Below are 27,985 nucleotides of genomic sequence, written 5' to 3'. Positions count from 1 at the left end.
GGACTGGGAACCTCTGTATCATGCTTCTATTAGTTCTCTGCTGTTGAGGGGTGGGGAAAGGGGCGTTGCCACAGCTCACTGCTTAATCACTTCAAGCAACAATAAGTATCTTACTTGTAATGGCAGGAAGAGAGAGGGAGGTCAAGTCTCTAGGAGGAAGACAACAGACTGAGGAACAAAATTGAGCACTTAACACTTAACACAGGAAAAGTCCTCTGGTGCAGATGAATGAGGCTACACCAGGCAAACTACTTGTTACATGTCTTAAGTGGACACACAGAGACTGCTAAAAATACATCTTCCTCTGCAGAGACATCATCATAACTGGTAGAATTGCCTTATGGTCTTTATGGAGAGCTGAATCTGATAGTAGGTAAGAAAATAATATGACAAAGTTCCATTGACAAACTAACAAAGGAAATGTGGAATGACTGACTGGTGAGGTCTTGGAACCAAACTTGCCAGAGAGGCAAAGGATATAAGGAAACAGACAAGTGGAGGTGAGTTGAATTATGTGAGCTAAAATTTAATTTCATATGCAACACAGTGCATACTTACTGTGCTCTGTGTTTACTACAATATCACACATAAAGTGCTGCTAGCTTTAACCTTAACACTTCTATCACCTTAACACCCCTATCCCTCTTTAAGTGCCTGTAAGAATGTTGGATTACTTTTGTCAGTGACAGCTGTGTTGGTCTCATCTACAGTAAAGAGCAGAGATGTTGCATAAATAGTTTTTTAAATGTACATGTACTGCGATGATTATCTGCAACCAGTTGTTCTTTAGTTCTTTAATCATTTACCTTTAACTGGATTTTTTTTAGTCAGGCCAGATTTTTGAGAGCATAATGCCACATTTGAAACTTCATTATTAACTTTATTTGAAACTTTTAGCAAACACATTTGGCAGTGAGAAAAATTACTGACAATTTGTTAGTTTGTACTTTTAGTTACTTGTTCTGTGTTTATATATATGTTTACAGTTAGTGTTTCTCACCTTCATGTGTGCTTGGCAGCAGTGTTTTCTCTATTTCTTGGTCCATTACTATGTTTCTTAGTACATTATTGCCACGCGTAGATCAGTGGAACAATGTGAAACTGTATATTGTGTCATCCGTGCAAGTATACATGAGACAAACTGCTTCACTGAAGTTAAAAAAACACCAAAGGAGGCATTTATTACTACTTTATAAACAGATTTAATACAAAGCTTCTGGGATATTTTAACACCACTCACTCATATTTTAACAGTACTCATGTCTTGACATGAGGAGCTGAATGGCTCCTTTCCCCCAAAGGTTTTTTTTTTTTTTTTTTTTGCATAACACAACACAGAGGTTAGTGAGTTAGCAGTGTAATGGAGAAATTGTGCAAAGAATTAAACTGTGCCATTAAACTGTCAGGAGCACAGACATGGTTTAAGAGCAAGATTACAAATCAAAGACTAAATAAACCTTTACAGTAACTACTGCACCATCAAGTGAGATTTAGTAGTTTTGATCAGAACTGAAGTTGATTAATAGATTCATGCAAAAAAAATTTAAAATAATATTTATCTGATATATTTTACAGCAGTTTATTTTAGTGGATGTTTTCATCCCAAACATTATGGGTAGTGTAGTGTTTTCATACAGTGCATAAGGGTTCAATTCATTAGCTAGCCAAAAAATCTGCTGAATGAGAAGATCCCTGTCTCTTCCCCCTCTCTCCTCCTACGCCTTAAAGAGATCCATAGAGCTGTCATGACTTTATGTCTAGACGCTGATGTGCATTTGAGCCACAGACAGATCTCAGGCATCAGCAACTGTCTATGCTGTATGTGCATGTGTGAGTGCCACAAACAGACACAGCAGGGACAAGCAGGTGGGACAAACTGATTATTAACTTATGTTGCTGCAGAATAACTCTAACATCTATCAGTGACTATATATGTGTCTGCTGACACTTTCTATGTTTGCCTGACAGATGGTCAGATCACATCAAACAGATCTGTCTGTGTTACTTTGGCCCTGGATGATTTTATGGTTTCTATGCCGTGAATGCAGTAACCAGACAGAAGCCTGATGCATTTTAGTTATAGACTAATTACTCTATTAACCTTAAAAATTCCTGTTTTGGAATGCTTGTTGGGCGAATAATGGTAATTGTGTGCTTGAGAGACATTCAGCATTTCTAAGTATAATCACCTTGTAAGGCAGATAAAGAAAACAAAATCTGAAGTGAAAAAGTTGGAAGGCTGTGTGTGATTTCTCTGATGGACTATCATCATTTTTGTGCAGTAACTTTTGGGTCAGTATGGTGACTATAGAAACTTTTGGACCAGAGGAACCTTTTCAGAGTTCCTAGAATTGTTGGAGAACAGTTCTTGTGTGTGTGTGTGTGTGTGTGTGTGTGTGTGTATGTGTGTGCCCGCACTATAGGAAATGAGAAGAATGATTCATCAAATAATAACATAAGCTAATACAGCAACAGCAACTGGAAAGTTGCAAGTAAACTACTGGTTTTCCACGTGGAAAAAAACTCCTACAAATGAACTGATGCTAAAGTCGGGGCTGCCTGTGTGACAGATCTTGATGGATCAAACTGAAACATGAAAGGTTTTGCTAGACTTTTGTGCAGAAGTGACGTGGCTATGCCAACCATCAGCCAGCTTACATTACTTCAACATTTATACTGGCCTAAGATTTTCCACATCGTCTGATCAATCAAGTGAAAAGATTACAGGAGGTGGTGCCTCGGCTCTCCTTCACGACACACTGCTTCCTGTAGCCCTTTTGTTGTTACTCCAGCTTCTCTAGTGGTTTACAGTGTTAGTTTGTTTAAAGTCTTACTACACCCCATAGCCCTCAGAAGAATACACATATAGATCAACTTTATCATCAGTCATCACTCAGTATTCAGTACTCAGTACTCAGTAATCACCAAACAGTCTTTCTTATATGGCTTTGATACAGCTTTACCAAAAACAACTGAGTAATGTTAGCTCAAATGACTAAAACTGTATAATCAAAAGCCTGCATTACAAACTGGAAGTGCGGGATTTTACCTAGCAGGGAGGCTCCGATTAAACTTGCAAGTTGAATTACATGTAAATGTACTGTGTACAGTGTAGAAATAAACATATCAGTGCTTCCTTTTGGACAATTTATAAAATGATAAACCCCATTTATAAAGAACTTTCCAAAAACACATACTGCTTTACATAAAATGATTTAGTTATATGCTTTACACCCATTCTCTTTCTGTACAAAACTTGAAGTTTATTCAAAGCCATTCTTATTGTGACTCACCCACGATTATCATTATCCAATAACTTTTCCCTATAACAATGTTGTATATCTAAAGCAACATGACTGTTTATGGTTGTAGTGTTGTCTCACTGAAGACCCTTGAGATGTGTAGATCCAGGCCATATGGCGACCAAATAAAACATTATAAACTTTTTATCTCGAGTGTTAATGCTGTTATAATTCATTCACAGTAAGCTTCCTTTTTGTCAATTCTTTTTGCATGATAAAATAGTCTGTGCATCATCTGTGGAGCTGTAAGAGCAGTTTGATTTATTATCGTTAAAATTGGCAGTTGTAATAAATCACCAATTTTACAAGGCCGCACCTTCCCATTTAATAATAATGTTTTAATGAACCTGGTTTCTGTGGAGACAGCATTTGCTCTTGTTAATAAAGCAACAAGTCACAGAACACGTCAAAGCTCAGTATCATAAGTGTTACTAGACTCCTATGAAGTTTCTGTGCTTGTCCCTGTCTGATCACCTCCTGGCAGCTTCAGGTTGCACACCTCTGGAGCTCTGCTACATTGTGTTGGACACAGGAGTGATTTCTTTAGTTCATTTTGATTTATAGTTGTACTCCCAAAATTAGTACCATAAATGCAACATTCTGAAAAATGTTTTATTCCATGAATTCTTTGAACTTACATTTCCAACAAATTAACAAGACCTCAAGGATTCAAGTGTACTAGCTTATGTAGCTTATGTATCCTGGAATGACGAGTGAACTACAGAAGTCTGGTAAACTCATTAACTTCAAGGCACAAGATTTTTTTTTTTTTGGTAACTTGTTGTCTTCAGCCTCAATGCACACAGACTGAAGACATTTATCAGATGTCACACAGCTCTGTCAATACACTAGGGTTTATACAACTTCTTCTGCATACACGTATGCAGTAGTACTCCCTAAACACTGTGATGTTTCCCTTTAAGAGACATTCCCTCTCTTTGACAAGGGCCTTTTTTATTTTTTATGTTTGTTTAAAACACAAAAATAAACAAGAATTATAATTAAAATGACATAAAGCAAATACTCACATCATGGTCAATTAGTCAACTGATGATTTAAATTCTAGTTCAGGTATGGACCAAAATTTCTTTGCATATGTGCATATATATGAACAGTGCATTCAGAAAGTATTCAGACCCCATTCACTTTTTCCAGTTTTATTTTGAAGCCTGAAACTACTGTCATGAAAAGAGGCGGGGACTCAAACGGTGGACGAAACTCACCGCATAGACCCCACAGCATAACTCCAAAACTGGAAGTGTCTACTTACTCTACTCTCAATGTGTGTAGCCAAATAGTCATCTATATTCAGAACAGCGACAGCTACTGATGGAACCGAAGACAACAAACATCTCATCACATCTACAGCTGTTTCTTTTTTTTTTTAATGACCATATTTTCCGGACTCTAAGTCACACTTTTTTACTCCTCTGGCTTGTCCTTCGACTTATATAGTGAAGTGAGTTATATGTGCATATTTACAGTAATTTTGCCGAGTAGTCACCAGCATTCGACACACGACTCAATTGAAGATAATACTGTACTGCCGGCTGTTGGCGCCACTCTCCCAGTTTTGGGGTCACAACCCTGAGGGTGCCGATTACCACGGGGACCACTGTTGCTTTTACCTTCCACAACTTTTCTAGTTCTTCTTTCAGCCCTTGGTATTTCTCAAGCTTCTCATGCTCCTTCTTTCTGATGTTGCTATCACTTGGGATTGCTACATCTACCACTATGGCCTTCTTCTTCTTCTTCTTCTTCTTTGTCCACCACTACTATGTCCGGTTGGTTAGCCATCACCAGTTTGTCGGCCTGTATCTGGAAGTCCCAGAGGATCTTAGGTTGGTCTCCATCACCTTTGGAGGTGTGTCCCATTTTGACCTTGGGACCTCCAGTCCATACTTGTGACAGACGTTCCTGTACACTATGGTTCTTGCTCCTCTCCCTCTGCTTTGGGCTTCTGTTGCCTGAGATATTCACTAAGTACTCCATCACTCGGGGGCCATCTTCCTGATGTACTCATGGATTTTTGCTGTTCCATCTTGGATGGTGGCTCTGACGCTCACCAGTCCTCGGCCTCCTTCCTTCCTCTTAGTGTACAGTCTCAGGATGCTGGATTTGGGGTGAAACCCTCCATGCATTGTGAGGAGCTTCCTTGTCTTGAAGTTAGTGGCCTCTATTTCCTCCTTTGGTCAGGTTATTATACCAACGGGGTATCTGTTGACCAGCAGGACATAAGTGTTTATAGCCCTGACCTTGTTCTTCCCATTCAGTTGACAAAAGCTTATAGTTAGGGCTAGCTCAGGTGACCCTCAACCATACCACCAGACATCGGTGGCCTCCATCTCCTCTTTTGACCAGCTTATTATGGCAGTGGGATATCTGATGACTGGCAGGGCATAGGTGCTGATTGCTTGGACCTTGTTCTTCCCATTTAGCTAACTTCTTAGGACTTCTGGATTAGGCTACAGGATTAGCCTAATGGATTAGCCTAATGGATTAGGCTACAAGTGCCTTGGAATCCCACAGGATTCCAAGGCACTTGTAGCTTTCCTCAACATCCACTATGCTGCCTTCTGGCAGTTCAGTTCCTTCAGTCCTGACAATCTTTCCTCTCTGTTATCATCTGACCACACTTATCCAGTCCGAATGACATTCCAGTGTTTTTGCTGAATATCCTGGTGGTGTGGATCAGTGAGTCGAGGTCTCGCTCACTCCTGTCATACAGCTTAATGTCATCCATGTACAAGAGGTGACTGATGGTTGCTCCATTTCATAGTCGGTATCCGAAGTCCGTCTTAGTGATGATCTGGATGAGGGGTTCAGGTCTAAGCAGAACAGCAGCGGGGACAGAGCATCTCTTTGGTATATGCTGCACTTGTTGGAGACTTGGGCAATTGGCTTGAGGGTGGCCACTAGGGTTGTTTTCCACAGTCCCATTGAGTTCCTTATGAAGGTTCTTAGAGTCCTATTGATGTTGTATGTCTCCAAACATTCCAGAATCCATGTGTGAGGCATTGAGTCGTAGGTTTTATTGTAGTCAATCCAGGTGGTGCACAGGTTGGTCTGTCTGGTCTTACAGTCTCAAGCGACTGCTTTATCTACCAGTAGTTGATGTTTTGTTCCCCTGGTGTTCTTTCCCATTCCTTTCTGGGCCCCGCTCATGTATTGAGCCATGTGCTTACCCATCTTAGCTGCGATGATGCCTGATTGGAGCTTCCATGTTGTGCAGAGACAGGTGGTAGTTGAATAGGACTACTCCCTTTTGGGGGTCCTTCAGGATCAGGACTGTCCTTCACTGGCTTTCAGTCAGCCATTCAGGGTGAGTCCCATCCATTATCAGCTGGTTCATTTGAGCTGCTAGGTGCTCATGGAGTGTAGTTAGCTTCTTTAGTCAGTAGGTGTGGATCATGTCAGGTCCCGGTGCTGTCCAGTTCTTCATGCTTGAGACCCTTTCTTGGATATCTGCCATTGTGATGGTTACTGGGTCATGTTCAGGGAGGTTGCTCTGGTCTGCTCTCAGGTCCACCATCCACTGGGCATTGGTGTTATGTGATGCCTCCTTCTCCTATATGTTTTTGTTTAGTCTCCAGCCTTGGTGGGTCTGTTCTTATGTTACCTAGCCACTGAGAGTACACTTTGGATGGTTCGGTGGGGAACACCCCGTTTATTCTCCATGCGTTTATTTTTCTGGTGTACCTCTTCAGGTGTGTGGCCAGGGCTCTGAGATACATATATATATATATGTGTATATATATATACATATATGTCATCAAACACACACCCAAAGACATATAAGGACCACCACTATACATCAATAAAGATGTTTTTAGAAAGATGCTAGTGTAATGTCCTTTTGTCAGTAATCCAAACACAGCTTTTTAGTTTCTTTAAGAGTTCACAGGTTCAAGGGAAAACCCTGCTTTCGAAAAAAGCTTTGAGATAATAAAATATTCAAGCCAAATCATAAAATCAAGAGGGAAAACTATAAAAATAAATGTACTGTATTACTGTTCGCACACTAAACTCACTCATAGTTCATTTGTTTAAGTAATGAGTTTGACTCATAAGCTGTCAACCTGAGGAAACCTCAGTTACGCATGTAGAGATGCTGTTGTTTTAGAGGAAAAACAGATACTGAACTGGCCTGGTTGAGACAACTGTTGGCACAACATGTTATGATGTAGTAACTACCATCTCCAACATTGAGACACCAATAACACTGAAACTATCAAGGGACATTTTGCCTTTGTGTTTTGTGTTATTAAACATTCCAGTTGCATGACAGCATTTTTTATTGCAGACCAAGAGAAACATCATCAAAACACATCACGCCCTTACACAGGATCCAAGGTTGTCCAAAAATGGAGACTGAGAATACATATGAGCAAGGATTCTTAGTCATATGTTTTTGTAAATTGGAGCATGACTGTATAAGATCAAGTTAGGTCCACATTAATGATGCATTTTACTCTGTGGGTATATATTTTTAATTTATTTTATTATTTATGTATTAATGACACAAGATTACCATGTATTATTTAACACTGACATAATATTAAATATGAAATTATTAAAACAGTCACTCCACATATATACAAGCATGCTGGGCTGGGTGGCCATGGTTTAAAAAAAGTTTGAAAACTATTGGTCAAACATGAGTTCTCATTGCATTAGCTCTCATTGCTCTTTAGACAAATGCACCACAGGCAAGTTCATTAAAAGGTCTTATAATTTGTATTCTTTCTTTATTAGTTACAACGTATCAACAGATCCACAGCCCAGTACTAGTCAGCAGTTCCACAATTGGGAACTTCTGGACTGAACTTCATTATAAAAATAGGATATCATGGATATATTTGTAGAAAAGCTCTAACTTTGAAATTTCACATACACATTGAACAGAAACATTTTGGTAACTTATCTGGCATTAGTTAAAATGTATTCAATGAAAATTAATACATTATGATTTCTAGTAGTTTAACTGTAACACAACATTGCTTGGACATGTGACGTTAAAATGCAGTTATCACTTTCACTACATATAATGGTGAAGTTGTTGCAAACCGAAAATTATCACCACCTCTCCTCAGCGCTACTCACCTCTTTTAAGTCATTGCTTTGGTTTTACAGTATCTATCCACTTTAGCCTCAATTCCTCTAGCTGCAGATGGCAGCTGTTTGCAGTGAAAAACCTTTGATAAAACCACTGTAAGCTACCTGCTTTAGCAGCTAAAGAGGGTACCATGTCTATAACAGTTATGACAGCAATCTTCATATGTCAGACCATAAAAATTACCTGTTGCTTTCAACATGACATGTTGTTATGCACAGTATCATGTCTCTGCATGTTACTCATGCATCATTGTGAGTTGCTCAGCTAGCTAAAAAAAAAAAACAAACGTTCTCCTGGAACAAACTCATGTTTATCCACCGTGTTGCAGAAAGAAAACTTTGGTTTCTTGCATTATATGTCATTTTATGTACTGCCCAACCTTATGGATATGGCAAATATTTTGCATTTGGGAAACATCTGAATAAATTAATGTCTTTTTTTATTAATTTGAGCTCAGATTGTTTTCACTCCAATGTGTGTTCATTGTTGTATTTGAGTTGATTAGCAGTTAAATTATTTGCCCTGTCCTATTCATTCCTTTCCTTCTTTTTGTATTTGATTCTTATCTTACATGTTATGTTTGGAAAACTAACACCAACTCACATTCTTTGTATGCTGCATACTTGGCCAATAAAACTGATTTTGATGAAGTTGTGAGGCACATTAATGTAAAAAAAGAAAGGCAGCACTTTAACACATTGATGCAGGCACCAAATTTACACATCCGATGTCTGAAAAGATCTGGGTGTATAACAAAATTTGTTACCTTGCTAAATGAAGATTTCAGCTGCTTTGATTAGCTCAGTCAACTCAGTCATTCTTATGTGCCATACCTCCACCAACAAGGTTACAATAATACAAGTGAAGCGCAACAGCTTTAGCACAAAAATAGCTTGGTTAGGTTTAGGGAAGGAAAATAACGCATTTATTAAAGTATTTGTGGCCACTAGAGGTCGCCTTATTATAATGGCTGTTTATTCTTCAGCTGCATCCATGTGGCAAAAAACAACAACAACAACAAAAACTGCTTTAGGCACCTGAGGTGAACATTAACATTAGGAAGTCAACATACAAAAGCAATATTTGGGATAACAATCAAGTAACTGTGAAAACTATGCACTTAGCATATAATACTGGCTTTATCAGCATTTAAAGCCAATAGAACCTCTATAACTAAGAGAAGAAAAATGTACTGATCATAACTACCTCCTCTGTTTCAGATATCATGTTGGTTCGGGTGCAGCAGGACTGCGCTATGATTTTCCCTTTGGTGTTTTTGCTGCTGTTACTCTGTGGACCAGAGTCCTCTTTCCAGGGTGACACTCAGGAAATTGGGAACAGTGATGAGATCGTGGAGAGAGACTTTATCTATGCACCGAAACGGCAAAAACGTGCAGTGGTTGACTACAGCGCCTCCCAAACAGACAAATGTTCTTACACCTTCATTGTTCCTCAGCAGAAGAACAATGGGGCTGTCTGTGTGAATTCCCAGGAGCCTGATGCCTTGCTGGAGAATCGGGTCAACAAGCAGGAGCTAGAGCTGCTCAACAGTGAGCTGCAGAAGCAGAGACGGCAGATTGAACTGCTGCAGCAGTTGGTAGAGGTTGATGGCGGTGTAATTAATGAAGTCAAGCTACTGCGAAAAGAGAGTCGCAACATGAACTCCAGAGTTACACAGCTGTACATGCAGCTGTTGCATGAGATTATCCGCAAGCGAGACAATGCTCTGGAAGTCTCCCAACTGGAGACCCGTGTGCTGAACCACACAAATGAGATGGGGAGGTTAGCTACACGCTACCGCGAGCTGGAACACAAGTACCAGCGTCTCTCTGCTCTCGCAAGCAACCAGAGTGCGCTTCTGATGCAGCTGGAGGAGCGTTGTAAGGGGGGAGGATACAGTGTGGTGCAGGAGAGAAGCCGTCATGTCCGTCCACAGCCGCCTGTCATTGCTCAGCCGCCTCTACAGATGCCCGCGTTGTCTCCTGGAGGCTACAGACCTTTCCATCCACCTACATACACCCGTCACAGCAGCAACCCCATGACTAATGACATACAGAGTGACCAACACGCCAAAGCATTACCACCTCCACTGCCGACAATGCCCAGTGCTGCTTACAGCTTTACAAACGAGCCCTCTGGTAAGCTGATGCTGACATTATTTTACGGTCATAAAACTCAAAGTAGATGATGCACTTGATAGTTTGCTGCAGCTGGAATTTACGTCCAAGCCCCAGTAATATCCTTTTATTATGTCCGCGAAGATTCTCAGTCGTCCAGGTGAAGGTGAAGTTGTCTAGAGGTCGAGTCATGGCAACTTGACTTCTAGTTTTTAGGTCGAAACGTTTTCACTAATCACCCGAGTAGCTTCATCAGACTGGAATCTGGAAGATACCATCTCATATGAGGGTGAAAGTGAGGGAAGACAAAGTGTAATGGTATCCCCCAGCTTCTAATTGGCTGAACACACCTGATCCAGGGAATCAGCAGTGGGTAGGGCAGGGATAGTTAGAAATCAAGCAGGACCGTGGCCCTCGAGGACCAGGATTGGGCACCCCTGGTATAAACAGTATAGATAACGGATGGGATTACCCAGTTCTGTGACAAGGTATAGCGAGGTAGCTGAACCACCCAGTCACAAATAGACATACACACACTTAAATGAAATTTGCAATTTTATAACTGCCTTACGATTATTAAGTGAGTATAAAAACATTTGAAGTACACACGTTATTCGAGAGGGTACCTGTAGGTTTGATTTCTGAGGTGGGGAAAAAGTTGTGATGAAATGTGCTATTTTATTGTGCTTTCTATGTTAATGGCAATACAAGATCAAAGATAATTTTGAAATGTTATGTAAATCTTATCCATCTTAAAATCATTTCAGAAAACAATTTCACTACAAGATTGACATAACTGCTACAAAATGCCATTTCCCAGATCAACAATGAAATTTCACTTCTACATAAATCCATACATATAATAATCTGTATAACTATTATTGATAGAGAGATGTAATGTTGCATTTATAGCTTCTCAACAATGAGCTCCATTTCTTGCCTTTGATGTTTAAGAAGAAATAAATAAAAAGAAAAATATAGACGATAGCTTTTTGACCTAAGAAATATAAAAAGACTATTTTGCTCCAAAAACAATTTCCTCTTGTAGGACAAAGATCTGAAATGAACAAAGATTTTTCACTATGCTAAAAAGTAAAGAAGAATCTTGTAAGTGGGGCATGGATTGATCAAGGTTAGAGCAAAATAGGAGCATTTCCAGTGAGAAGGAAAGGAACAGGAAATAAATGTCAGACCAAAAACAAAAATCACATTGAAGATTGATGATTTTTGAAATAACTAACCCTTAATGTATTACTGTACTTTCAATACCCAATTTACTAGATTATACTGAGAAGTGACATCTGAAAAAGAAAACTCAGTATACCATACTATACGTTAGAAAATTAGACATACAGTCTGGTGATTTTACCCTGTGTGAGAAATATGTGTATTTTTGTAAGATGTACTCACTACAACACACACACACACACACACACATAGCAGGGGCTAAGAAATGTAAAGAAAAGAAAAAAAAAACAGGACTGTTTTGACTTCATTCCTGTACACCTATGACTACTCTCACTACTGACAAACTAATTAACTACAAGACTACCTGAACTTCCCCTTGGGGATGAATAAAGTTTGTCTCATCATCATAATCTCAAAATAAATTAAAAGAGAATCTGAATATGTCAAAATTTTAAACTATCTCTACCATCTAATCATATCTATGTACTACACTATTTGCTCTATTTCAAGGTAAAGTATAACTTGACATGCAAAAAAGCCACCTGAAATTAGTAACTAGTCTTCCAGATGTTTCCAGATATAAAATATAAATGCCAGTATTTAATGATTGTGAATCCAGCCCATGGACTTGGATGCACACCACTCCACATTCTAACGCTAAATTTTGCCTACGAACATATTTTATTATCTAGTGTTCATCTCCCATACACACATTAATGGCACTGTAATATTACTGTAATGGTACAAAGCACAAAGATTTCTGCAACTCAAGGGTGGACAAAAAGACCAGTAACTACTTTAACTGAAGGTATAATGGCATTTGAGTACAGTATAACGATTTAAACATGTCTATGTTTCAGCTTATGTCTTCTCTTATAACCAAAAAATATAGTGCAGTTGTGCCCATGGTAATAATTGTATTGCCAGTAACACGGACTGGAAAGAATTTATCATATTTGACACACATGACACATGTGTAACAGTGATTTCATTTTTCCAGAGCCCTCTGTCCACGTTTCCATATTTTATTTGATCTGTGAATAATAATGTCAGGATGCCAGTGAAAATGAATGCAAATCATGAAAGCCTTTGTAGATCAACACACGGTATACAACTTTCTTAGTCAATATTTCCTTTCTCTTGCAGGTCCTTTCAGAGATTGTCTGGAAGCTCTTGAGAATGGATACACCACCAGTGGCATGTTCCTCCTGAAACCAGGCAACAGCAACCGACTCATGCAGGTTTGGTGCGACCAGAGACATGACCCTGGTGGCTGGACTGTCATTCAGAGACGTCAGGATGGCTCTGTCAACTTTTTTAGGAACTGGGAAACATACAAGGTAATTATATCTGAATTTAGATTTATAGCTCTGAGAAATAAAGCAGTAAAGATGTCACCATTAACTGAATTAATGGAGATCGGGTGTTAGGGAATCAGAATCGTTCTTTTACACAAGTCGAGTCACACATTAAGTTCCTGTTCGGTCAAGGAACTGCTACAAGCATTTCCAAGAGCTCATTGACCCCTACAATGTAGATGCATGTATGTGAATAAGTTAAAAAGCAATGCACTAGAAGCATAAAATTATGCTACGGGTTGGAGCTATGTGGGCCAAGTATGAGCCAGTCTAGAGAACTGCATTGATTCAAACTAAAGTTTATCTTAAAGTTAGTTGCGTGACTCATGGGCACACCAAAGTCTAGTCTTTAAGCCTTTCAAAGTGGGGTTGGATGGCAATATGATATAATGGTATATGTATGGATATGTAAAAATAGCCACAGTATTATTTTAATTACCATCATGAAAAAAATATGTTGTGTAATGTGCAGTTTATTATAAATGCATGAAGAGTGTGTCTCAATGTCCAGCAATAGCACCACTAGTGAGAGACTGGCTAAACAGTCGAAAAAACCTGACTTCATATAAAATGTACTTTTAAAAGATAAACTTCCAAGATATTTAATAAAGGTATACATGTTATGAAATATTTAAACCGCCCAGCTTCCACAGCTGAAATCTATCTTTAACCAAACAGACTTTATGACCAATCCAACTTATTATGTAATATGTAAGTAATCATAAAAAAACTCAAAATCAGATCTCAGACAACACAACAGAAGAGGTGAAATCACTTGAACAGAATTTAACATGCAATCAGTATTGCTGCCAGCACAATGATCTAGTGACTTCATAACCAAGCTGTGTTTCCAGTAACTACCAGTGGAACCCATCGTTACATAAATACACAGTGCAAAACATTTACTTGTTAACATTAACATGTTGCGGCCTAAGCGAGGACTTCCCAAAATGCATACTTCAAACAAGACCAAAGCACTAGAGTACTTCCAAGTTGTATCTTAATTTAATCAAAACTCAATGAGTCAACAAGGCACCTTCAGCATACATTTGGCAAGATTCCCTGGTGATTTAATACATGTGTTATGTAACTGAAGATGGAGATCCAGAGACAGAAAGGATTTCAAACACGTCCCTACCATTATGTCATTACTCCTGGCCTCTAACGCTGACATTGTACCAGAGTTTCATAGATGTTTGGAAAACATGGATGGTTTGTTGTTGGAAATCTGCAGCTGTATCCAAGGGGAGTAAAACAGCTTCTTTGTTGTAATTTTTAAAACAGAAGAGGCATTTCCTATTAAATCGTGTTAGGATCAGTCAGGTTGGATTAATTCAAAGTCTTTCACCTTTCACAGCAAGGGTTTGGAAACATTGATGGTGAATACTGGTTAGGCCTAGAGAACATCTACTGGCTGACAAACCAGGGCAACTACAAGCTGCTGGTGACCCTGGAAGACTGGACTGGACGCAAAACCTTTGCAGAGTACGCCAGCTTCCGTGTTGAGTCTGAGGATGACTTCTACAGGCTGCATGTGGGTCGATACCATGGCAACGCAGGAGACTCTCTTACCTGGCACAACAACAAACAATTTACCACACTGGACAGAGATCATGATGTTTACACAGGTGAGAGGAATGCAATGCAGTGGAAGGCAATCCTAATTTTTGTATGTTTTCACTCAACATACTCAATAACTTACATAGTGTCTTCATAGTAGTTTCAGCCATACAACATGCCACTCTGCTCAATGAATGAGCGCAAGTAAGTCATCACTGGCTGTACCCCAAAATGACAAGCTGTACAGACATTGCTTTTTATTAGACTTGTGTAAGAGTATGAGCTGCCTTCCCCACCAAGTGCCAAGAAGCTAGGCACATCAGCATTCTGGCTTCAGACTATGCGATAGCAAAATGTTGCCTATGTATGTTTTGTTGATTGTGCAGAACAAAATGGCTTTATCTACCCGTAGAAGAACAGGAGGAGAAATCAAGCAAGTCAAATTTGGCAATCAAGTATTCAGCCCACCCATACTAAATGCCTGTACATACCTGGCCATGTTCTTCCTTAAGACATATGATTGAAGACATGTCCACAGGCTTGGATGCATTCAGAGATTTACATTTGCCAAGCAAGCCAACCAAGTAATGTCTGTGTAATTTCAGTGATTTAAGTGTGTTGTTCATAAATCACATAAGTGCGCGCACGCACGCACGCACGCACGCACGCACACACACACACACACTTATTGAATTGCAGTTGGCTGGCCTTACGTCAGTATCTCTGCAAGCACCCCAATATGATTAATCTTGCCTTAGTACTGTCATTAAGAATACATGTGCAAAAAAGGGCTACAAGCAAAAAAGATGAATGTTTTGTTGGTGTTGAGGCCTGATTACATAAATTAGAACACAATTACTAGTGAGCTTAACTTTGCATTAGTTGCCAGAAATGCATTAATGAAGTTAGGTCTATTGCATGCTTCTTATGTCAGGCTCCATTTTTATTGCATTGCATAACTGAGGTCAATATGTGGAACCAGGTTCATAGTTCGACATTTGACACCATTACAGTAAATGGTCATGCCGACCAAACATTACTCATTGGTTTCTCGGAATTTCAGCCTTTTCCTTTTCTGCCCACTTGCAGTGAAAACCATTTCCTTACTGTAGATTTGTCCAGAGTCTCCACTAGTGTTGCAAATGTCATACTAGTTTGTCTGATTTGACTCATTGTGTCTCTAGGTAACTGTGCCCACTATCAGAAGGGAGGATGGTGGTATAATGCCTGTGCACATTCCAACCTGAATGGTGTGTGGTATCGTGGTGGACATTACCGCAGCCGTTACCAAGACGGCATCTACTGGGCAGAGTTTAGAGGGGGTGCTTATTCTCTGAAGAGAGTGACTATGATGATACGACCCAGTGCAAACACCTTCCATTAGCACAGTCATTTACTGGACAAATGTTTCTTCTGAAGAGATCCCATTTCAAGACTGAAAAACAGTCATCCTTAGTTTGAACTTCTTTATTTTTTCCTTGCAGGCTGTTTTACATTCATGATGTAGTTTCAAACTGTAAAGGTTGCAATAGGAACTATACACAATTTTTCATCTTAGGTTGAGGTTTTTACTCTTCTTATCTTGTTTGGACTCATAACGCAATACTGCACACAATTCAACGAATATGCACACAAGCATATTTGACTATTATGTGACAATCTTATTTGTCTCTTTTCCTATGTGGGATTGATTTACTTCATATACGTATCAGATACTTCACTAAACACTGTCCAAATTTTCAACAGAATTTATCTGTTAAGAATAAAACTGAAACTTCTTTATTTATATCACTGTAAAATAACAACATATTGTAACTCCACTTAAAACTACAAATAGTTGCTTTTATAATTGTGTTTGTGTAGAGATACAGCAGGTTAACAGCTATGTATAGAGGTGCTGGTATATACACATTTTTGGAAAAGCCAGACTAGGTGTCTTCACCCCCTTCCAGTTGTAATCTTAAACTAGGTTAACCCTGTCCTTACTACTTTGATAATTTACAATTGATTCTTTAATGTCACCAGGAACATGGACATTGTGAATCATTACAGCTTTTAAAATGTGGACAGGATTTGCAAAAATATTTAATAACATAAGAATGAAATGTACAAATATATTGCAGGATTTCCAGGGAAAAGTAGCTACAGTACACTCAAACGGGTACAGGGTACAGGTACCCACCAAAAATTCCTGGTCTGTGAAAAGATCAATATTGTTTTAGTGTGCTAGTAAAATATGTGCTAGATTATTTCTGTGTGTGTGTGTATATATATATATATATATATATATATATATATATATATGCCTTTCATTAAGATTATTTTTTAGAGTCTGTCTTTTATTGAGCTTGAAATAAATTGTTCATCCCTGTGTGTTTCCAGTGATGTATTTCATTTCGAGTCAGTCTGATTTACTTGAGCAAATCGAGACTAAAATCACATTTTCAAGTAAGACAAATAAAAGTGTATCCATTAGACAGACACTGGTAAGACAAATATCCATACAAATAGCCGTACATTAGAACAGACTAAAGCATAAAGTGCATAAGAATGAAAGATCATTTTACCCATGCAACCAGCAATAAAGGCAAACACTCTATAGAGTACTCAAATCAATTAATTCTAGTAATATTAATTACAAGACAAGCTCTCCTTTTGGCGGATGAGGTTTATTGTAAAATCTGCATAACCACCATTTCTATTCTTGATGTTAACAGCACATGCTGATGTTATCCTTTATTAAAGAATAAATTATTGACAACAATCAACCTCACTCCACTCCAGACACAAAGTATGTCACTTTATTGTGCATTGTGTTATTAGTATTGTGTTGTTGATACTCCGATTAAAAAAAATTATATATATATTAGAATTATACTGGACTTATTCTAGAGTTATTCCAGAGTTCTAAAGAGCTTCATAATGAGAACTTTGTAACAGGAGCTTTGAAGAAGTACAACTGGAATGCTGTGCAGAAAGATGAAAATCCTTACAAATCTAGTCTACCTTTAATGTGGTGTTCTACATGATAGTTTTGATGAGCAGTAATTTCAGCATAAGGTAAAAAGTGTACTATATTACGGTGGCCAACGGGCAAACGTGCCGCAACGGCCAAAACACATGCAAGAGAGAAATGGCGCAACAGCGAAAACACATGCAAGAGAGAAAACACGCAAGAGAGAAATTCTGCAACGGAAGTGTGCCAGGCCTGCAGGGGGACCCCGAACTGAGGGATGCTATGAACAAAGTTTGCATAGTTTAGAAACACTGTGTCCCCTCAGAACAGAGCAGCACTTACACCAGAACCAACACCTTTTTCCTGGGAAATCCGCGCAAGCCCTTTTCATACAGAGAGTGCAAACACTGCCTTCAAGGTAGCTTTACTGATTTACACTGAACTAAAATAAGCTGTAATCTGTTGCCCATGTTCACTTTACACAGCTGGCAGGATCTTGCTTACCATTAAAAGTAGGGATAAGTTAGTTACATTTGAATTTAGCTTGAAAAATGCTTCAATTGTTGGTATACAAGGAATTTATTGCTGATAATTCCATGCTATGTCACTAATTCCTGCAATGGGATAAAGGCTCAAAATTGGATAGTATCTTCAAGATACCGCATACTTTTCTCATACCACACTGAGAATTTTAGCATTTTATTATTTAGCAGAATGTCAGGATTGTTCCAGATTGGTTTAAGTTTGCATGGAGTAAGTGAAGACCTAGTGATTTTAAGGAATTCCCATCAGGTTGTTAGAGAATTATATATGTTAATGCATTTAAAGCAACTAAGTTGTTTGATAGTAAAGCTGGTGAAAGGTATAGATATTGATTTCTTTGCAAATGTTGCTCTATATCCCTCCAGGAATCGTTAAGCAGATAACGATGGATTCATTTGGAGGTGTACTGTAAACTATTTGAATGGAAATAATAATAAAAAAATATATAATTCTAGACCACCACAATCCTTTGGCTTCTGTCGGGTTTATAAACCAATTTGTGGTGGTTTGTATTTCCATAAGTATTTAGATATGCTTTGGTCTACTGACTTGAGCCAAATAGATGAGTGTTGAGTAGGAATCATTGAGAACATATAATTGATTTTAGGGAGGATCATCATTTTTATGACGGTGAGGAGTAAAATAGGCAAAGTGTTCGATTGCATGAAGTCATTCTCAATCCATCGATTTAAACAGAGGTCTGTAATTTAGCTGTATCAGGTCTGACAACCTATGGAAGATATTGAAATCCAGATATCTAATGTTGCCTGACTGAAGAGGAGATGTAGAAAAAGATTGGAAGTCACAGTTAATGGGTAATACTGTGTATTTAGTCCACTGATAGAGTAGTCTAAGTGAGATGAGAATTTGTCTATAACACAAACTGATTGTTTCAGAGTGTGCTTTGTGAGTTTGAGAGGAAAAGTAATACATCATCAGCATAAAGGCTTATTTTATGATGTACATGATCTGTTTGAACTGAAGGGCAGAGTGGGCACTCCTGCCTGGTGCCCCTTACAAGACTGAACCTTGGGGCACATTTTTCCCAAGAGATACACTTGGAAAATCAGACAATGCTTTGATCCACTCTATGAAATCCTAAATCAGAATTTTTGTAATAAGGAATTTTCAATTAACCCTGTCAAATGCTCTTGCCGCATCTAAACAGATAATAGTAGTTTATGATTTATTAATGGTAGTCTACAATTATTGATTAGTCTTTGTGTATTATGCTTGTCTACCCTTAATAAATCCTGTTTGATCAGATTGTATTATGTCACAAGTGTATTATTTTTTAGCCTCCTGGCTTAATTCATGTTTGAGGATACTAAGCAAATTTCATTAATTTCTATTATTCTATAAAATATTGGGGCCAGCACTGTCCATAGTTCCTTATAGGATTCAGTTGGACAACTCTCTGCCCTGGCGCGTTTTTGTTTGCATTTGTTTGGGTTCAGCCACTGTGATGGGTGAAACCAGAGCCATGATCTGTTCACCATTTAGCTTTGGCAAATCTACACTGTTCAGAAATTAAACAACGTATGCCTCAGCTGGATAAATCTGCGACAAGTGCAGGTTACTATAAAAGTTTTTAAAGCTGTTATTTAGGGCTGCAACAAATAATTATTTAATAATCGATTAATCGGTACATTATGTTTGCGATAAATTGATTAATTGTATTTTTACAAATTAATGTAAAGAAGTCTGTTTTCAATGTCTTATTGTTAAAATATGAACCTTAAAAGAGTTTGCAAACAACAAAAATTAAACCAACTCTAATTATTTTTTGTGTGATGACTTTTAAACAGTTCCAACATTTTATTACATTAAAAAAAGACACTTGTTTCTAGAATTTCATACTTAAATCAAAAGTGAGTGGCTCATTAACCCTAATGAAGCAACATGTTTTTAGACATTCACTTGAAAATTGCTAGACATTATCCTAGTGAGTTGCATGTAAAAACGCAATTATCAGAGGAATACGGACTAAATGCTAGCTGGACTCAGTGTCAACCCATTTTAAAAGGTCTTAAAAGTGCCTTACTTGACACTGACGCGCTTAGTCCCAGCCAATCATGGCTGGCATAATGCAGCATGGTAGAGAAAACAGTGTGGCGAAACTCTTTTATCTCACCGCCGCATAGTCACATGGTTCATGTAGGCTTCAATAGTTCTAAACTAGCCCTGCACTCTATGGCTCTGCATAGTTCTTCTATGGGAGAGACCAACAGTAATTGCATTATGGAAGGTAAACATTAAAATAAACCAAATCATTTTTACCCTTTAACTATGACTCTATATATTCATATATTGCATCTGGAGTACAGTTCTATTAGTTTTTTGGTTTTTTTTGAGGGAACTCTCATGGTGGCATGTGTAGGCTATATCTTAGCATCCCTTACCCCAATTTCTCTGCATGTACTTCTCCAGCAGTATTATTTGGGAATTGTAATGCACTATTGCTTTTGGCCTTACTAGGCATTAGTTATTATTGGCTTCCTAAAATCTGCCTAAATTCCCTACCAATACTGTCGAAGATCTGTCAAACTTTTTGTAGTGTGTGTTAGCATCTGTCCTGTCCAGTTCTTTCAATGATGCAAAGGTAGTCATCCCAGACCCCCCACATATCCTTTGTATTATTTTAATGCTTATTCATAACCATGTATGAAGTCAAGTAATAGTTAACAACAGCTTAAAATTTAAAAAGTAAGCTTGGTCAATTGTGCAAAGCAGAACACAACAGCTTCAAGAAAATACTCGAGAGACAGCAACATAACTCATGCAAAGTTCGGTTTTCAATAAGTAATATTTTATAAATTTTATTAAGCAAGAACAAGGCATTATTCAGGGCTACAACAGCAGAAAATTGTGTGACATAATTCAGAATAAATAAAAGAGCAAGTGTGTTTAAAAATGTGTGTGAAAAACAACCGTAGCTACTGTGGTCCTCTGCATCCTGGATCCTATACTAGGAGGCATGGTGAGCCTGCAACATAAAAGAATGAAAGGTAAACATGTAGTTCTTCAATAAAGTGTGTGTATGTGTGTGAACGTGTGTATTAACAAGCGAACGAAGAAAAAGAAATAGGGAGAAGGCGTGGTGAGACTCCAACATAATTAGGATGGGTGATGCACATTTCAGTTTTTAAACAAGTGAACAAGTGTGTTTTTAAAAAAATGTGTGAAAAAGCATAACAAAGATGGGTTAATGAAACTTTATTGCTATTATTTATCATTATTAATATAAACAATGGATGTACTTGGCCTGTCCTTCCCAGCGGTTTCAGTGCAGAGCTTTGAAGACAGTGTTGTTCCTATAGCCACCTGCAGTCTCACTCCAGCAACTCCACCTCTGCAATAATCTGTTTTTCATAATTATTAAATACATTCTTAATGATACAAATTCACCTGACCTTTTTTGCTATCGTTTTCCATATTAAATTGCTAGGTTAATCTTTTTGCCCTATTACAAAAAAAAAAAAAAATGAAAATGCAGCAATTCAGTGAAATTTCACATAACTGACAAGCTCAGCTGCACTTCATGAATGCATAAAAAATACCAATCTTACAAGTTATCCAGCCAGTTTTAAAAGAAAGTAACAAATACATTTCCTTCAAGTGAAAAGTGCGACAAACTGATCACAAACCCGCTGATACCCAGCACATTATAATAGATTTAGGTTACTGACTTAAATATATGAGATGTATTTAATATTACATGACATGTACTTTTCTCCAACTAGCTAGCTAATGTGTGAGCTGACCTAGCTAACATCTTCGGGTTCAACAAATATATAAATCAAACCCATTGTTAAACGACTTCCCACATTACCCTAATTAAACAACTGAGCCTACTCTAAATAATCAAATGTCAGATATTAATTACTGCAGTAACACATATTTTGAGCTAAGTTAACCTTCACATTTGGCAAAGAAATTGAAGTTTTCAGGCTAGTGCTCTGCTCTTCAGTTATAAAAATTAAAATAAGGATTAATCACTATGCTGAGCACATGCAAAAAATAACAGCTTCTATTGTATAAAGGTCATCTTATATAGGATATACATTTGATCATTTGAAAAACATCGTCATGTAGTCAACTCACCGTTGTAATTGCCCCATAAGCAGCAATAGAAATGAACGTGGTCCAACTCCGCACTGGGTCATGTTTGGAACTATTGAGAGTCTAAATAATCCGGAAGCTGGCCAGAAATATCGCCACCATCTTTTTCCATGGAGTCCTATGGAAGTGTTACCACTCTGTTTTCTCTACTGCTTTGACGTAATGCAATAGGAGCTTCTGACAAAGTCACACTAAACGCACTTACCAATGTGAGACATGAAACGAATGCTATGAAACAGAACGTGACTTTCATCCCTCTCTCCTTCTACCATTTTCGCCTTTGCAGCTGCTCAACAAGTCAGTGTGTACCGCCACAAACATCGACATCAATACATCCAACTTATTGATAAATACATTCGTTGCCAACTATTTTATTAATCAATTTTTATCATTATCATATTGATTAGTTGTTGCGGGTCTAGAGTTATTTATGTCTTCAATGTGGTATTCTCAGCTGAATTCTTAATAGAGGAAATAGTTACTTCTTTAATTCTAGTTCATTAGCTGAGAAACTTCCAGATTTGTTGCCATGTTCTCTGGGCGTAATCTTTACATTTGGAACTAGGTCTTTTATTCTATTATTTCATTTAATTCAAATTTTTACTTTTTCACGTTAGAGTATTCTCTTCAGTTATGAGCAGCCTTCAACATTTTCCTTTTATGTTCCTGTTCTGTTGGAATACGGCCCCTGGACTTCATTTGGACTCAACTGTGCAACATAAGAACATAAGAACCCAGGACACTTGCAAGTATTCCACAACTACCCTCCAGTCAACTTATTCAAACCCTGGTCCTTTCCTTTGATAAGGTTAACACACATGCTTAAATTGTTTCCTGAGCAGTAGTTGTTGGGTAATGTACATTTATGTTTCCCAAACCACTACACCAGAATTCGGCACAGATATAAGCATACAACTGATTTTACAAGGACCTAAAGTATGTTGAAATAATAGCAAAGATGGAGAACTTACCAAGGTAAGGAATACAGGGCACCATCTTCAGGGAGCAGATATATTCTCTCATGCGGGTGTAGTTCTCTTCCTTGGATGTCAGATAATTTAGCTTCTCAAATGTGGCTTTGTCTTTCCGACTGATCAACTACAACAACAGAGAAGATTATATGTGTGTGTATATATAAATATACATATATACAGTGGGTACGGAAAGTATTCAGACCCCTTTAAATTTTTCACTCTTTGTGTCATTGCAGCCATTTGCCAAAATCAAAAAAGTTCATTTTATTTCTCATTAATGTACACTCAGCACCCCATCTTGACAGAAAAAAACAGAAATGTAGAAATTTTTGCAAATTTATTAAAAAAGAAAAACTGAAATATCACATGGTCATAAGTATTCAGACCCTGTGCTCAGTATTGAGTAGAAGCACCCTTTTGAGCTAGTACAGCCATCAGTCTTCTTGGGAATGATGCAACAAGTTTTTCACACCTGGATTTGGGGGTCCTCTGCCATTCTTCCTTGCAGATCCTCTCCAGTTCTGTCAGGTTGGATGGTGAACGTTGGTGGACAGCCATTTTCAGGTCTCTCCAGAGATGTTCAATTGGGTTTAGGTCAGGGCTCTGGCTGGGCCAGTCAAGAACGGTCACAGAGTTGTTCCGAAGCCACTCCTTTGTTATTTTAGCTGTGTGCTTAGGGTCATTGTCCTGTTGAAAGGTGAACCTTCGGCCCAGTCTGAGGTCCTGAGCACTCTGGAAGAGGTTTTCTTCCAGGATATCTCTGTACTTGGCCGCATTCATCTTTCCTTCAATGCAACCAGTCGTCCTGTCCCTGCAGCTGAAAAACACCCCCACAACATGATGCTCCCACCACCATGTTTCACTGTAGGGATTGTATTGGGCAGGTGATGAGCAGTGCCTGGTTTTCTCCACACATACCGTTTAGAATTAACGCCAAAAAGTTCAATCTTGGTCTCATTAGACCAGAGAATCTTATTTCTCATAGTCTGGGAGTCCTTCATGTGTTTTTTGGCAAACTCTATGCGGGCTTTCATGTGTCTTGCACTGAGGAGAGGCTTCCGTCGTGCCACTCTGCCATAAAGCCCCGACTGGTGGAGGGCTGCAGTGATAGTTGACTTTGTGGAACTTTCTCCCATCTCCCTACTGCATCTCTGGAGCTCAGCCACAGTGATCTTTGGGTTCTTCTTTACCTCTCTCACCAAGGCTCTTCTCCCACGATTGCTCAGTTTGGCTGGACGGCCAGGTCTAGGACGAGTTCTGGTCGTCCCAAACTTTTTCCATTTGAGGATTATGGAGGCCACTGTGCTCTTAGGAACTTTGAGTGCTGCAGAAATTCTTTTGTAACCTTGGCCAGATCTGTGCCTTGCCACAATTCTGTCTCTGAGCTCCTTGGGCAGTTCCTTCGACCTCATGATTCTCATTTGCTCTGACATGCACTGTGAGCTGTAAGGTCTTATATAGACAGGTGTGTGCCTTTCCTAATCAAGTCCAATCAGTTTAATTAAACACAGCTGGACTCCAATGAAGGAGCAGAACCATCTCAAGGAGGATCAGAAGAAATGGACAGCATGTGAGTTAAATATGAGTGTCACTGCAAAGGGTCTGAATACTTATGACCATGTGATATTTCAGTTTTACTTTTTTAATAAATTTGCAAAAATTTCTACATTTCTGTTTTTTTCTGTCAAGATGGGGTGCTGAGTGTACATTAATGAGAAATAAAATGAACTTTTTTGATTTTGGCAAATGGCTGCAATGTCACAAAGAGTGAAAAATTTAAAAGGGGTCTGAATACTTTCCGTACCCACTGTACATACACATGTACATACACATGTACATACACATACACACAGAAGAAAATTTTGGAAACAATAAGACATTATTGGATGTTCACACTGAAATGTATAAAAATGAATATCAAAACACAAAAAATGGGTTTTCATTCATCTGTAACAATTTAATCATTACATAAGCCATCTAGAATTTCAGAGATGATCTTTTACAAAACAACTACCCATTGGTATGTAACCAGTTAGACTTGAAGGCTTTGCATCTCTCTGTTTTTCCAGAAACTCCATGCTCTTAAATTGATCATGCGTGACCTCCTGATTGTTAAAACTTTTTTTTAAATAAGTTCATGACTAGTAGTGACCTGTCATTTTCAGTGTAAATTAAAACTAAAAATGGTCAAACCAAAACAGCTTTCCTTTGAAAAGCATCAGTCTATACCTGTCTTGAGAAAGGAAATTTATTTTTTACGAGATATAGCCAAGAAACTAAAGATTTCTTTAAAAGGTGTACACTTTGTACACAGACATGCTACAACTGGATGCAATCAGGACTGAAAATGCAGTGGAAGGCCCAAATATGTGTGTGTGTGTGTTATGTGCCTTGGGTTGCAATATCCACAGGCAGCATTGTGCCCGCTTTACCTTTAAAAGTGTTTTTCGCAGGCTGGCCCACCAGTCTAGCCATTCTGACAATACCTGATAATGGCTTTCAGCAAACCATCTGTAGAGTACAGTGGTATGTCGTATCAACTCATCTCAGATGAGAAGGAAGACACCCTCTGGTGAAGTGTCCAGGGTGGAGATGTACAGGGCCAAAAGTGATAACACGGGGGTAGATGCCCATGGTAAAATACCTGCTAGCCTCACATCTCCATCTAAACTAGCCCAACACTGGACTAATACTGTCCTGCAAGGCCAACCAGCTCCAATCTTTCTTGGATAACAAAATGTAGAAGTCTTTTGCACTGTGATGAGAGTCCTGAATGCTTCTTCAGTCCACCTGACCAACTTGGCTGAACTGCAGTAGCAAGCAACCATTGACACTGGTGCTAGTGAGTTGAGGGAAGAACTGGGCATTGTCATGGACCAGTTCCTCCACCTCGTCTGAGCAGTGATCCAAGCTACAGGAAGACCACTTAGTATCATTATCCTGCAGAAGACAGCAAATGGCTCAACATGTTGGAATTTTCCGAGGGAGAGAAGTGGGCTCACATCCTGGATGAGAGCATCAACCGAGCAGGCCTCATTGCCACACCATTAACACCAGACAACTTTAGTGTGAGGAGGAAAATAAAGAGGGAGAAGCCTTGCAGCTGTGTCTGTCTCATTTGCACAGGTCATGTTCAACAAGCTAGCCTACCCTGTGAGTTACAATAATTATCTTTGATAGTCATTAATAACTTGCTAATAACCAAATCTCTCTCTACCTGTGCACAACTATTTTTTTCTTACCAATATGTCACCAGATACTTATGCTCAAGTACAACTTAAGAGACCGGGAAGATTTTTTGAGTGGTATTGTATTTATTAAGCTTTTATAGAACTAATGCTTACCCATGACACTCTACAGAATAAGAGGTTTAGTACAGGTAGTGGATGGAAGGTTGAATGTTTTCTGTTTTGAAATATGGATTAGTCCAAGGCTCTGTTCCTGTTCTTCTACTCTTCTCTATTCATATTCCACATTTTCCCAAATTACATGCAGTCATGGGATTAATGTTGGTTATGTTGATGAAACGCAGCTGTGTGTGCTTCTAATTCTGTGAAAAGCTGAATGCCACAAAATCTTCTGGTCCTAAATCCAGGCAAAACTGACATACCAGTCAGCAAACTGGCCTAACACAGTTACCACTTTGATTAGTTAACAGAAACTCTCAACTGTGTGATTCTTCAAAGACTAACAGCAAAGTATCTTAGTTTTACATTTGGTCCTACTGTACTCTCTCTTTAAAGAGGGTACAGTAAAAATGCTGGCTTTTTTCACTGCCATTTCAAATGGTGTACCCCCAACTCATGCATTTGTTATCCAGACATGATAATTGTAACTTTTTTTTAGGGCCACCACATGCCTCTACTAAAAGTGGTCAAATGTTGAATGAAAATGAAATGAAAATGCTGCAGAGTGAAGTCCAAAAATTCTGACCACATTATACCAATTTCATTGACTCTCTATCAACTTAAGATAAGACTTGAAAATGCTTCTAATGACATACATAATCCTAAATGGTCATCCTCCATCATGCCTGATCTATTTGAGCCTTATATAATGGCACATCTCTGTTCTCAGAATGCAGAGCTCCAGTCCTCAGAGTAAAAAAAGAAGTCTGTTAGTTGCAGGCCTTGTCCCTACAATGCCTCCCTCATTTGGAATAACCTCCCTGCTGACACTGGACAGTCCAACCCTGTAAGCGATATTTGTGATATCTCTAACTAAACTCCATTACTCATGGGGCACTGCATAATGCAAAACAGGTCATCTGTTTCCACTCTTGCCTGCCAGCTTTTCTTTCGGTGAATAGTATACTAGGTTATGTAATGAAAATGTTACACTAATTTGGCCCTGGTTTCATAAGGGCAACACAAAGAACACAAACAGTCCTGAAAAAAGTATCAGTATTACACAGTGTACAATATAAGCAGCCCAAGACACTAAACATGAACACTATTATACGATATTACACTATTATATTATTAATAGAGCCATACATGTTTGAATCTCACTCAGACCAAGAGTGATGAGAAGTTTGATGAAGAGCAAATGAGAGACTGGGTTATTAGCAGTAGGCATTTAGTACTCAGGTTACTACCAGAGAGCCAAATGTAATACTCCAACAACAGTACAAACCTAATATAAATTTACATCAAATAGTAATTTTGCTGTTAGCAATTATATCTTCCACTCCTGCACCTGGTTACTGAAAATTTAGCTGTGGCTGCTCTGAGACCACAAGTTTCAGGT

At 38.5% G+C, this 27,985-nt stretch overlaps 2 protein-coding genes across 5 annotated transcripts in view; one reads left to right on the top strand and one right to left on the bottom strand.

Annotated features, from left to right (window-relative positions):
• Nucleotides 1-27,985, bottom strand: part of LOC113124135 (ras-specific guanine nucleotide-releasing factor RalGPS1) — a 116,967-nt gene that overhangs the window by 45,869 nt on the left and 43,113 nt on the right. For all 4 annotated transcript variants that reach the window (XM_026296595.1, XM_026296596.1, XM_026296598.1 and 1 more), the window contains one exon: nt 23,234-23,360. In XM_026296595.1, the coding sequence (XP_026152380.1) occupies nt 23,234-23,360 (127 nt within the window). The remainder of the gene's footprint in view (nt 1-23,233; nt 23,361-27,985) is intronic.
• Nucleotides 128-17,012, top strand: LOC113124136 (angiopoietin-related protein 2-like). The gene is made up of 5 exons (XM_026296599.1): nt 128-500; nt 9,639-10,556; nt 12,870-13,063; nt 14,439-14,709; nt 15,826-17,012. Exons 2-5 carry the CDS (start codon nt 9,644-9,646, stop codon nt 16,023-16,025), a joined length of 1,578 nt encoding a protein of 525 aa, XP_026152384.1. The 5' UTR covers nt 128-500; nt 9,639-9,643; the 3' UTR covers nt 16,026-17,012.

Source organism: Mastacembelus armatus, chromosome 12 (genome assembly GCF_900324485.2).
Source record: "Mastacembelus armatus chromosome 12, fMasArm1.2, whole genome shotgun sequence".
Classification (NCBI taxonomy): domain Eukaryota; kingdom Metazoa; phylum Chordata; class Actinopteri; order Synbranchiformes; family Mastacembelidae; genus Mastacembelus; species Mastacembelus armatus.
The sequence above is the reverse complement of the archived record's forward strand: the minus strand, read 5'-3'. Positions and strand labels throughout refer to the sequence as shown.

Excerpts from the sequence above, each read along its gene's own strand:
- LOC113124136 (XM_026296599.1), top strand. The coding sequence starts at position 9,644 with ATGTTGGTTCGGGTGCAGCAGGACTGCGCTATGATTTTCCCTTTGGTG. Across the intron at positions 10,557-12,869 it reads CTTTACAAACGAGCCCTCTG|GTCCTTTCAGAGATTGTCTG; the intron begins GTAAGCTGATGC and ends TTTCTCTTGCAG. Across the intron at positions 14,710-15,825 it reads AGATCATGATGTTTACACAG|GTAACTGTGCCCACTATCAG; the intron begins GTGAGAGGAATG and ends TTGTGTCTCTAG.